The sequence below is a fragment of the Acomys minous genome (genome assembly GCF_964271855.1).
Source record: "Acomys minous genome assembly, chromosome: 1".
Taxonomy (NCBI): domain Eukaryota; kingdom Metazoa; phylum Chordata; class Mammalia; order Rodentia; family Muridae; genus Acomys; species Acomys minous.
The window spans coordinates 40,768,312-40,780,363 of NC_140483.1; the positions used below are offsets into that span (position 1 = coordinate 40,768,312).

The window sequence follows — 12,052 nt, forward strand, 5'->3', positions numbered from 1 at the left end:
TTGACTGCAAGTTGAAAGGGCATTTCTAAAGACCTAGGCTTTGAAGACGAAGGTCTTCCACTAAGGAGGTCTCTGGCTACTGGGACATTACCTAAAGCCTGTGGCTTCTGCTTCCTGTTCCTCAAAGAGAACAAAGAACAAAATAGCAGACTTAGGCATGAGAGTGAAACCACAGCCCGGCTTTTGCCTGTATCCGAACAAGTGTGTGAGTATACATGTGGGGTCAGAGGCTGACACGGGTGTCTGCTATCACTCCTCACACATGTGGGGTCAGAGGCTGACACGGGTGTGTTCTATCACTCCTCACACATGTGGGGTGAGAGGCTGACACGGGTGTCTTCTATCACTCTCCACACTATTTTTGAAACAAAGTCTTGCACTGCACCTGGGACTAGTCAGGTGGTAAGATGGGGTGGCCCGTGAGTTCTGGGTGTCTGGCTTCTGGCCCTGCAACTCTGGGCTTACAGACACACATGGCCATGCCTGGCCTGTTCCGTGGTGCTGGGAATCACACTCGGATCCTCTCATTGTGTAGCAAGCACTTTACCCACTGAGCCATCTCCTGGATATAATACTTTAAAACTCTGTGGCCCATTTTATATATAAATCTTGTTAGAAAAACACTGTCCTGCTAGTCTGCAGCTCACTTATTGTAATTCAGCTTTCCTGATGCTACTTTGATAACTGCAGACTGATGGGTAGACTATAAGTAACAATAGTGATCCTGAACAAATCTGTGAACTGATTATAACACATGCTCTGGAAACATCTAGAAAAGAGTAAGACATAGACAGAACAGTCATCTATAAGGTCCAGATGATCTAGTTGTATTTAAAGCCATAAGCATATGCACAAATGCAAATGCAAAGGGATTACTACCTATGTCTCAAATGACCACCAAATAGCTCAGGGTTATTTTAGGCCTTTCTTTTCTTTTTTTGTGGGAGGATGGGGGAGGGGGGAAGGGTGTCATTTGAATTTTTAGTAATCACATATTCACATGTTACTAGGAAAATACAAATATTTTCCTTTTGAAAAATTTGTGTCTATGTGTCTGAGTGTGTGTGTGTGTGTGTGTTGTATGAGAACACTTGTGACTTACAGAATAATGTCAATAGATCTGCAGGGAGTACACACCTCAAAACAAACAGCCTGTCAATAAAAGTTCTCAAGTGTCATGTAGGGAGGGGAGCCTGGTCACAATCCTAACCCAAAATTCTTCTTCATTATTTGGATGGAAATTAATTGTATTTTTTAAGCTGCAAGATACTAAAAAGTGGCAGTTTAGCCAAGACTCCTGAGACAGGAACAAAAATGAAAATTCCCTAAGACAAATATGAAATTCTAAATTTATGCTTTAAAAAAAAAAAATCAGCCTGTCGTGGTGGCGCAAGCCTGTAATCCCAGTACTCACGGGGACAGAGGCAGGCAGATCTCTCTGAGTTCAAGGCCAGCCTGGTCTAGGCCAAGGCAGAAAATATGTTTATTAGCAGCCTGAGACTAGCTGGGATTAACAAAATATAGCTACTGAAATAAAAACAAAACGCAAGGGCAGCTCTTCATCTTTAAAATGTGGGTGAGGATGAATGTATATATACTGGCTGCACGTTAAGCATACGCACTGCTCAAAAGAGCACCTGGAGTGTGGGGACCAGTGTTTGCCTGCCTCCTGCTGTTACTTGTATGTTCACTTGCAAATGCCTCTCCTCTCCTCCTCAGCTACAGTCAAGGGAGCCCCAAGCCCATAACTATCTCAGAAACATTCGAGAGGGACCAAGGCCAGTGCTGTGGGATTGTGAGTACTGTCCTTCTCATCACTTCAGTCCCTTTGCCTAAGATGATTTTTCACTTTGTCCTCTAACTCTGGCTTATCTGTCAGGACTCAGCGTTCTCCAGAAACATTTCAGTGACGTCACATGCCCCCTTGGATCTCACGCCCCTTCCGAATGTCTGCAGCACATTGGAAAGTGTGCTTATATGTGCTTGTCTGCACTGACTCAAAGGCTCAAAGCCTTTATAAACCTAATTTGTAAAGCGAGTATAATACTGGCACATAATGTGGTCTCAGGAGTAGTTAGGAAATGGACATTCGCTAGCCACATGGCCACTCAGATATATGAAGACTGTGTAAGTGATGTTGAGACAGCGGGCATGTTAGGGATGACCACTGATCAATGTGTGTGCCCTTATCACTTGAGGACTTTACAGGACCACAATGAAACAGACACCAGCACTGGTCTCCCTACCAGGACAGACTCAAAGCCCATGATAATGTTGTTGAATAACTCTTAACTGGATACAGAACAATCCAGCTCTTTCACTATTTTGATCATTTCTCTTACATAATATTTAAGGAACCATTACAGCACAGGAGACAGTGTTTTAGCTGTGCCTAGTAACAAGGTTTGATACTTAATACTCACATATCTACTTAAAAATCATCTGAGTACCTACTACAAAACAGGCATTATGACAAAAAACAAAAAACCATGACTTTTCAAACGATTGTAAATGAGTGGATCCAAGAGTTTAAAACACACACACCAAAGCACATGACCCGAAGTTTGATCCTCGGAGGCCCTAACACTCAGCTCCCTGAGCCCTCAAGTGGCCGTACGTTGCACTGTACGTTGCACTGTACGTTGCACTGTATGTTGCACTGTACGTTGCGCTGTATGTTGCACTGTATGTTGCGCTGTGTCCCTAGCTAAGAAAAGGGGCCCAGTGCTTGTTCACCTGTCCTCATGACTCCCGGTGCGAACATCCTTCATGGCAGCAAATCCGCAAGGCACTCGAGCATACTTATTCAGATTCTCAATGAGTGTTTTCCCTACTTCAAGGTAGTAAGGGTCTCCTGTAGCCTATGAAAAAGGAGAATATATGTATATATAGACATAGATTACATGCCACCACACACCTGCTCATTCATCCGGTAATTGCTGTGTGCCCACTAGACCAGGCCCTGTGCTGGGCCCTAGCACACGTGCTGCACAGGCAGAGGTTTGGAAGTACGCCTCAGATGTGTCTTACAGAATTTCAGACAATTGGAACTGTGAACCTCGGCCGCTAAGGTACACTTCTCAATGCTCAAAGAGTTCCCTGGCTGAAGGGAGGAGACATGCCTTAGGATGCAGATCCACAATATAACATTTCCCTTTAAAGAAACCCTGACAGAAGCTGGGTGTGGTGTTGTTTGTTTGAGTTTCCTTGTTTGCTCATGTCGCCCTTCTTCACAGCAGAAGAGCTCACAGTGCTCAGAGGGGCTCATTTATACCATACTTGGTATCTCAATTTCCTATGTCTGCTGTTGGGAGCCAAGCCTCTACCTCAGGTCTTCAGAACTATATCTGAAAAGGCTTTATGTCAACATCAAATCTAATCTCTTCTGTAGTTTCATGGACTAAATGAATGCAAATCATGATATATCAATCATTATAACTAAATACTAATTTTTATTATAAAGGAGCAAGAGAGACAACAAAAAGTAGGGGAAAGCCAGAAGTGTTGTCAGCTTACTTTATATAAGAAGTAGGTGCTCTCTGCAAACTCTGGCCTTAAAGGATGCTGAGCCCAATGGACCCTGAAGTCTGTAGTAAATGCCTGTACAGAACAACATATAAGCAAGCATAAACATGTTACTGAAAAATACAGAATACAAAGTAATATGTACAAACGGTAAAAGGAATTCATATACAAGTCATGGAACATTTTCCCCCATAAAATACTATTGTTACTAAAATACTACTGCTTAAGCAAGTGTAATGAGCTATTGTTACTGTGTGAACATGTTCACGTATGTGTGTGTTCACATAAGTTCTTGTGGAAGTCAACCCTGTCCTTGGTATATTCCATCCTGTTTCCTGAGATGGCCTCACTGGCCTGGGGCTGGCCAAGGAGGTTGGGCTGGCTGAGCAGTGACTCCTCAGCTCTGGGGTGACAGGCACATTTCCCTGGGCTCTAGGACTGAACTCAGGTCTCCATGCCTGCATGGCAAGCATGCCACCAACTGAACCATCTCCCCAGCCCTACATTAGCTTTTAAATAGCTGATTGGGCCAACAGTGAACTCAGAAGCCCTCAGTAATGACATTTAATAATGACAAGAAATACAGCTACGCTATGAGTAGCTGAGTTTTCCTTTGCCTCTTTCCTTTTCCCTCTGAAGTAGTGCTTCTCTGGTGTTCCGAATTCCTTTTAACCTCGTTAATTGACAAAACTGTTTATGGTACACTCTGCTCTGTTTTCATATACCTACACTCAGTAATATTTAGTGAAATCAAGTCAACTGACACTTAATGTCTCTTCTATCTGTTTTCTTCTGTGTATTTTTATTGTATGTACTTTCAAGCACGTATTTTTATTGTAGCTTTTTTATGAATGTCAAATCCTCTGTGAAATTAATAAAGGAATTATTTAAAATTAAAATTAGTTCATTCAAAACTTACTCAATAACAGTCAGCAGTGTGTAGGAGAATTTCAGTCATTATTTGCTTACCTCTGGTAGAAAATTGTGTTTTTTAATCACCTGGTATAACATTTCATGAGTTTCAATAGCAGGTCTAATATCACCCTTTAAAACCTAGAAGTTAACAACAAAATCACTTAGTAAACCATGAATTAATACAACCTTGAAACTATAACTTTATCATTTGATTTTAGAGATAACAAATGCACTTAATTAAAATAATTTTATTCTAATATTAAAAAAATGAGTTTGGGGCTGGGCGTGGTGGCTCATGCCTTTAATCCCAACACTTGGGAGGCAGAGGCAGGTGATCTCTGTGAGTTTGAGGCCACACTGGTCTACAAAGTGAATCCAGGGCAGCCAAGGCTACACAGAGAAACCCCATCTTGAAAACAAAAACAAAAAACAACAAACAAAAAAAGAAAGAAAGAAAAAGTGTCTTTACCTGCAAACCTGGAAAAAAGGCAAGCAGTGCGTCCATCCAGGTCCTAGCGTTCAGCATTGGCTTGTGGATGTGCACATCAAGCAGGAGAGGCGGCTGACTAATATATCTCATTATGGCATCGTAATGCTGGAAGACCATAACAACATGTTCACTAAAGTAGATGTAAACACATATCTAACACAGTAAGTAAATTCAGAATATACATATAAATTCCCTATATGTCAACTGATTATGTAAATATGGAAGAGGTTATATATACTATATACTTTTCCAGTCAGATGCAGAAGTATGGGTATAGCTCAACGGGAGGATATTTGTCCAGCATGTGCAAGGTTTCAAACCTAAGACATGTGGACATGCCATATAAGAACATACACACCTCTATAAGAAGGCATTTGTCTCGTCTTATTGTATCTTACTTCGCAGTGTTTTGTTGTTGTCTCTTGGAGGCCTGCTCCTTTCTTATCTGGTGAGAGGGGAGGTGGAGAGGAGCTGGGAGGACAGAGGGAGGGGAAACTGTGGTCGGGATGTATTGTGTTAGAGAAGAATCTATCTTGAGTTAAAAATGGCTGTATCCTCATAACTCTTATTGTAAGGGTCTTACATCTTATTGAAAATAATATTTAATGGCTTAGAATGCTGCTTAACATCTGTATTAAGATTCTCTAGGGGAACAGAATCAATGGAATCCATATGTAATTGTAATAGGGAATTTATTAGATTGCATCACATGATCAGAGTGCAGATGATAAAAACGTGACTTGAAATTTCATCACATTTAATTTTCTATTAAAAGAGGTTTTAATGTAAAAAAAAAAGGACATAAACACATATGCGCACACACATACACACACACACACATACACAGAGACAGACAGACAGACAGACAGACAGACAGACAGACATCGATCATAGTTCATACAAATAGCTACTAAGATGGTAAACTGATTAAAAGAAAACGAGGCTGGGTGCAATGGTATTGCCCACAATGCCAGCACTGGGAGGCTGAGGGACAAGAGTTTACCGGTACCCTAAGGCACACACAAGATCCTGTATCTTTGGAAGGCAGAATATTAAAGACTACAATTAATACGAAGCTTCCTAGGGCTGGGAAGGCTGATCAGTTGATAAAGTGCTTGCTGCACAAGCCTGAGGACCTGAGTTCGGTCACCCAGCATCCAAGTAAAAAAGCCAGGCACAGCAGCGCTCTCTAACCCCAGTGGCTCAGCAGGTAGACAGGAAGGTCCCTAGGGCTTGCTGGTCCAGCCAGTCTAGCCAAATCCCTCTAGGTTTGGTGAAGAGATTCTGTCTCACTAAGGTAAGGCATACATATACCAATTGAAGACGACTCAACATCAGTTTCTGGCCTCCACATACATGCACACACACATGACAATATATGAACACACATACAGAGCAAAAGCAGGGTAAGGTCTTCTGAGAGAAGCAGATCTAAACATCTCTATCTACTGTGTGATGAGCTCATGGTTAGGATGCCTGTGTGGACCAGTGATGCTCTCTGGTCCCCTTGGAACAAAAGCACAGCCTCCACCTTTACAGAGTTTAGTTTTCCTCCGTTATCTAGGACATGTGATCCCTTCTTGGCTAACCCAATATTACAGTACTCACTACTACCAAAACTAATGCACACGATCACTGTTAACTGCTCTCATGGTTTGCTATCTCTGCCTTTTCTGTTCTTGAAACACCTTTTCCTCTTTTTAAACTGCGTCTCCTATATACACCTCAGCTTTGAAAACAGGACAAACTGGTATTAATGAAGCAACAAAAATAAGTTACTGTCCTAATTCATCTCTAAAAAGATAAAAATCTTACTATTAGCAAATAATATACTTTAGAGTTTTTAAGTATTCAAAAATTTACTAGGACTTAATTTTTTATTTATTTTTACTTTATATGTATGTGTGAGTGTCTACATGCAAATTTGGGTGCCATATGCATGCCTGGTGCCTGAAAAGGCCAGAAGACAGCATCGGATTGCCTAGAACTGAGGTTAAGGGGATTGTGAGCCTCCACATGGGTGTCAGGAACTGAACCAAAGTCCTCTGCCAAAGTAGCAAGTGCTGTTAACCACTGAGCCATCTCTCCAGCCCCAATTCAACAGGACTTTAAATAAGCTCTTTTGCTAGATTACCTGGTATTTAACCACTATTATTGACAATGTGTCATATGTTTAGCCATGTTCTAATCATAGTGTAAATAAAAACTCTAAATAAAGGCAACCAGAGATGCTTACAAAATCAGCATGCTACCCAAACAGGATGAAACCATGAGCTCTCTCCTACTTTTCACTACACTATCAGAACATATCACATATGAAATACAAGTGAACTGGTGGGTGGCAGAAAAAAACGAAACTGTTTAAACAAATATCATGACACAGCTGCTAAGTTCGCTACATTAACCTTAGCTTGCTTCAGTTACAAAAGCAACCAGGATGAGGCTAGTGATCTCCTTTCCCAGAGCTTCTATGTGCACTTCTTGAGGTCCAGCCTCGAGATGCCACGTTTGAACAAGTATGACCTAGTCAAACCTTGCTTGTGTGGTGTGTGCAGAGACTAGGCCAAACTTCCAACATTTCAAATAGAATCAGAACCGAAGAGAAAGGCAGCTGTAACCCATTCCAGCAATTGCCTTCTTTGTTCAAACAAAATTAGGAGAACCCAAACCTACCTATTGTGCCACACACTGCCAGATTTAGAAATTTCTGATAAAAGATAAGAAGGGAACTATTTTTTGGATTTATTTCACTCACACATTGCCTTGTCCAACGTCATCAGAGAGTGCCGACAAGACACTACACCACATTTAAAGACATGGTGCTTAAAAACGTCAAAAGTTGTTAAGTTTTCATCAAACTTGGACTCAAACAGAATTAGCTACAGAATTAATAGAAAAATAAATCAACTTACTGTATTAAATCTTTCCAGAAAACTGTCATCTCCAAGCAAGACATAGGCTTTCAACAGATACTCATAGTAAGAGTCGATCCCTGCTCCAACTCCACTATCTATAGGGAATACACACAAACACAAATGTGGTCCTTTATTGACATGTCTCAGCATCACAGAGCACACAGGAGGGCACTAGTACAGCAGAATAAAGTCAATGCTAACATGAAACTCTCCAATGTAAAAACTGCACCTCTCTAGAAACACAGCTCAGTAGATCTGCTACGCAGAGAGTAGCTCCTGAGAGGATAATAGTTTGTTTTTAAAAGTTGCTATATAAAATTGGTTACAATTTTTCTTATTTAGGAAAAGAGATACCAGCATATCTAAGATATATAAAGGATAAGATAACAGTGATTTAGCCAACACAAATTGAAAAAGTACAATCTCTAAAAAAACAAAGAAATAGAAACCAAATTTTAGTAATTAAAAGTATTTTAAGTTTAAAAGACCCCCAAAAAATGCTAAAAGGAAAAAAGAAAACTTATACCTAAAAATGTAAAACACTTTTTTTTACCACATATTAGAGCACAGAAATAAGAACAATACCACATTTAACAGGATGTTTGAAAACAAAAGAACTGCATTTTAGAAACTGGATGGAAAGTAACTTAAGCTGAGAATGACAGCCCGCTAAGCCACCACTCCAGTATTAAAGCAATGACTGCCAGGGAAATGAATTTTCGGTGCCTAGGGAACACTACTGCACACAGTTTGGTAGCACACACAATCACCTCTGCTATCTGAACAACACTGGCTTCAGGACTCCTGGGGATGCCAGAATCCAAAGATGCTCAAGTGCCATTTGAATGGTGTAAACTGTCACAGCCTCACATGCTTTGAGCCATCTCCAAATTCATGTTAACATAAAGTACAACGTAAAAGCTATATACATGCTTATTATGCTGTATTGTTTAGAGACAATAAATCTATATATGTTTAGAATAGATGCAACTTTTCTTCCCTAAATATTCTCCATGTGCAGGTGATTGAATACTGGAAGCAGAATCCATACCCTCAGGGATTAGTTAATTAAGAGACAGACCATATATTTTAAGTGATATGTAAAGTACAAGTAAGTAAACACCTCAAATGAAGCTTGCTACTATGCACATAGTGAGGAAGGGAGTAAAAGAGGGGAGAGACAGAGAAAGAAAACAAGCCCCTCCCCCCCAAAAAATGGAGACACCATGTAGACGGTTGATATAACAGAAAGGGTTGGGGAGGAGGAGGCACAGGGATAAGAGAGCACATTTTGTGTTTGTCTTTAGAGACAAAGATACCAATCAGAAACCAAAGGATGAAAAAAATCTAGAAAAGACGCAACATATTGAAATAACAAAAAGTAGCATAAGCCTACATGTATTCAAAATATCAACAGATTAACCTGGGAAAATGGTAGAATCCATCTCGTTATGTGCAAATCTTATAAACACACATTTACAGCATAAGCACCTGCAAGGCGTGAAAGAAGGGTGGGGAAAGGTGCATCTGGTCAACACTGAGAGATACAGTGGAGATAGCGACTTAGAGACAGAGGGCTGGAAACCAGGACCACTACATAGTGACGAGGAGATCAACTAAGAAGAGACAGCAACTTAAAACGAATGTACCCATAGTACCGAATGAGACATAAAGCAAAAGTGGAATGATGGGAAAACCAATGTTGGAAATCATCTACTTTACTTCTTGACAGGTTAAGCAAGCAAAAAAATCAGTTGACTCTATACATTATGATAATTGAGTAGAAATGTAAACTAGCCCAACCACTATGAAACTCAGTATGGATTTTAAAATTGTTTTAATTCCATTCTTCTTACCAGAAGAAAACATCTTTCCCTTAATGGGCCTCCAATACCACTGTAACATTTCCCTCTCTGAAGACATAACCCTAAAATCATTTAGGGGACAGCTGAAACTGGGGAACAGAGACAGCCCATCTCCACCATGAAAACCCAGAGGTCCAGTTTCAAAGCTGTTCACCAGAAGGGATGAGTGCCTGGGCTGGAGTTCCAGTCCCACCCACATGTCTACAAGACAGGGGTGCTCACTTAGAAAGAAATAAGAAGTCAGAGCTCCCTTCAGACACTTCCTGGCTATATCTGGAATTGCTGCTTTTGGGTTTCCTGGACTGAGCTGCCTGTGCACAGTCTCTTCCCTTAAGAGTTAATCCAGTCCAGTCCTGCTCAGTGGCTTTAGCCCTTTAACACCAGCACTCAGGAGGCAGAGAAGATGGATCTCTGTGAGTTCAGGGCCAGCCTGGCCTACCAAGTGAGTCCAGAACAGCCAAGGCTGCACAAAGAATCCCCTGTCTCAAAAAAAAAAAAAAAAAAAAGTTAATCCAGTTGGGTTGGTCAGTCACCTGAGGAAGGAGAGGCAGGCTTGCCTTAAGCCGTACTAAAGGGATGGGAGGAATCATTATCCTTTTAATGAGACAATGTGCCCTCCCTAGAATTCCTGCTGCCTGTACAGTCACTTACTGCACCACAGCTTTTTAAATGTACCTGCTCTTCTGAGTTCTTCTATCTCTTTTCAGCATGCTGTCCCTAACATCTTGGGCTTCATTCTTTCTTTAAAGCTCCCCTTCTCACCAGGTGGCTGCTGCTGGATTAACTCAAATGGCACAGCCTTTTCTCTTTACCTTCAAAATCTTCCTCTGTAATTAAGCTGTGTGGCAGTTTGAATAAGAATGACAGAATCCCATTGGCTTCTGTATTTGAATGCTTAGTCATTAGGTACTATTTTAAAAAGATAAGGAGGTTGTGGCCTTGTTAAGAGTAGGTGTGGCCTTCTTGTGTAAGTAGGGGTAGGCCTTAACGTTTCAAAAGCCCAAGCCAGACCCATTGTGTCTCTCTTCTGCTGCCTGTGGCTCAGGATATAGAAGTCTTATCTATTTCTTCAGCACTAGGTCTGCTTGGGTGCCTCCATGTTCCCCAACTAAATGCCTTCTTTCACAAGCAGTACCTTGGCCACGGTTTCTCTCCACAGCGATAGAACACTAAGACATGCTACTTAGAAAGTAAGAATCATATGTTTTCGGTCACATGTAGAAATTAGGTGTGTGCAGAGTGGAAGAGCACCCTGCAAGTAAAAGGGAGACTACCAGGGGTAGAGAAGGAGGAAGAGGGAGAAGGGGTAAGCGAGAGAAACAGGCAGAGTGAATAAGATACTGCACATGCCTGTGACAATGTCATAATGAAGCCCATTACTTTTGCAATTAATATGCACTAATAAACCAAAAATATTAACAGATAAAACTGGCATGTACAGAACTCTACAAATAACAATAGGAAATATTCTTTCTTAAACCTGCAAGAAACATTTATAAAAACTGTCCATGTTTTAGGCCAAAAAAGAACACTTCAATAATTTTCATAATAGGAACCACCATACATATACTAGATAGACCACTGAATCACAAATATAATTGAAAAAAATTGTAAAGTCAAAACAATCAACTTCAGATAGTCAAACAAACACCAATTTTAGTAACAAAATTTTGAAAATATTACTATTATGTTAAGGAGATGTTCTTAAAACAAAATACGGTTAATTAGAAAAAAACCTGATGAATGTGACATAAATTAAAGAACCTAAAGAGAAAGCACGAGCCATAAACTGGAAGAGAATACACAGAATACACACAACTCACGAATACACACAAACTCATCTCCTAAAGCGGAGAACATTAATTTATACTATTATCTAAAACGTCTACTCCTATATAGCCAAAAGAAACTTATGCATGGGCAAGGAGTAACCTCAAAACATTACTAATATCAATGATCACATTAGGAAAATCTTTAAAAACAACTTGAATGTCTATAAATTGGTTTATTATTGTTATGTCACCCTGCAGTAAGGATGGATCTTAGTAATGTATTGTTAAGTGAAAAAGTCTCAAAAGAACATACAATGTATTATACTTTGTATATACACAACAGTATATACTGTTATTGTTTATACTTTGTACGTTGTCTATACAATGTATATATACTTTGTATATACACAACAACAATATATAATGTTGTTGTGTATATACACAATAACAACAACAAATACTCTTTTTAGGAATAGCTGGATATGAAAATGTCTCAATGTAAGAATTAAGGGTTCTTCACCTGGGTGGGGCAGCGTTATAAAGTTGGAAGGAGCATCAAGGATCACAGAC

At 40.2% G+C, this 12,052-nt stretch overlaps 1 protein-coding gene across 5 annotated transcripts in view; it reads right to left on the bottom strand.

Moving 5' to 3' along the window:
* EDEM3 (ER degradation enhancing alpha-mannosidase like protein 3) overlaps positions 1-12,052 on the bottom strand; it is a 63,336-nt gene that overhangs the window by 19,215 nt on the left and 32,069 nt on the right. For all 5 annotated transcript variants that reach the window (XM_084782103.1, XM_084782101.1, XM_084782104.1 and 2 more), the window contains exons 9-13: positions 7,843-7,940; positions 4,910-5,035; positions 4,495-4,578; positions 3,517-3,600; positions 2,737-2,861 (exon numbers count right to left, since the gene is read on the bottom strand). In XM_084782103.1, the coding sequence (XP_084638229.1) occupies positions 2,737-2,861; positions 3,517-3,600; positions 4,495-4,578; positions 4,910-5,035; positions 7,843-7,940 (517 nt within the window). The remainder of the gene's footprint in view (positions 1-2,736; positions 2,862-3,516; positions 3,601-4,494; positions 4,579-4,909; positions 5,036-7,842; positions 7,941-12,052) is intronic.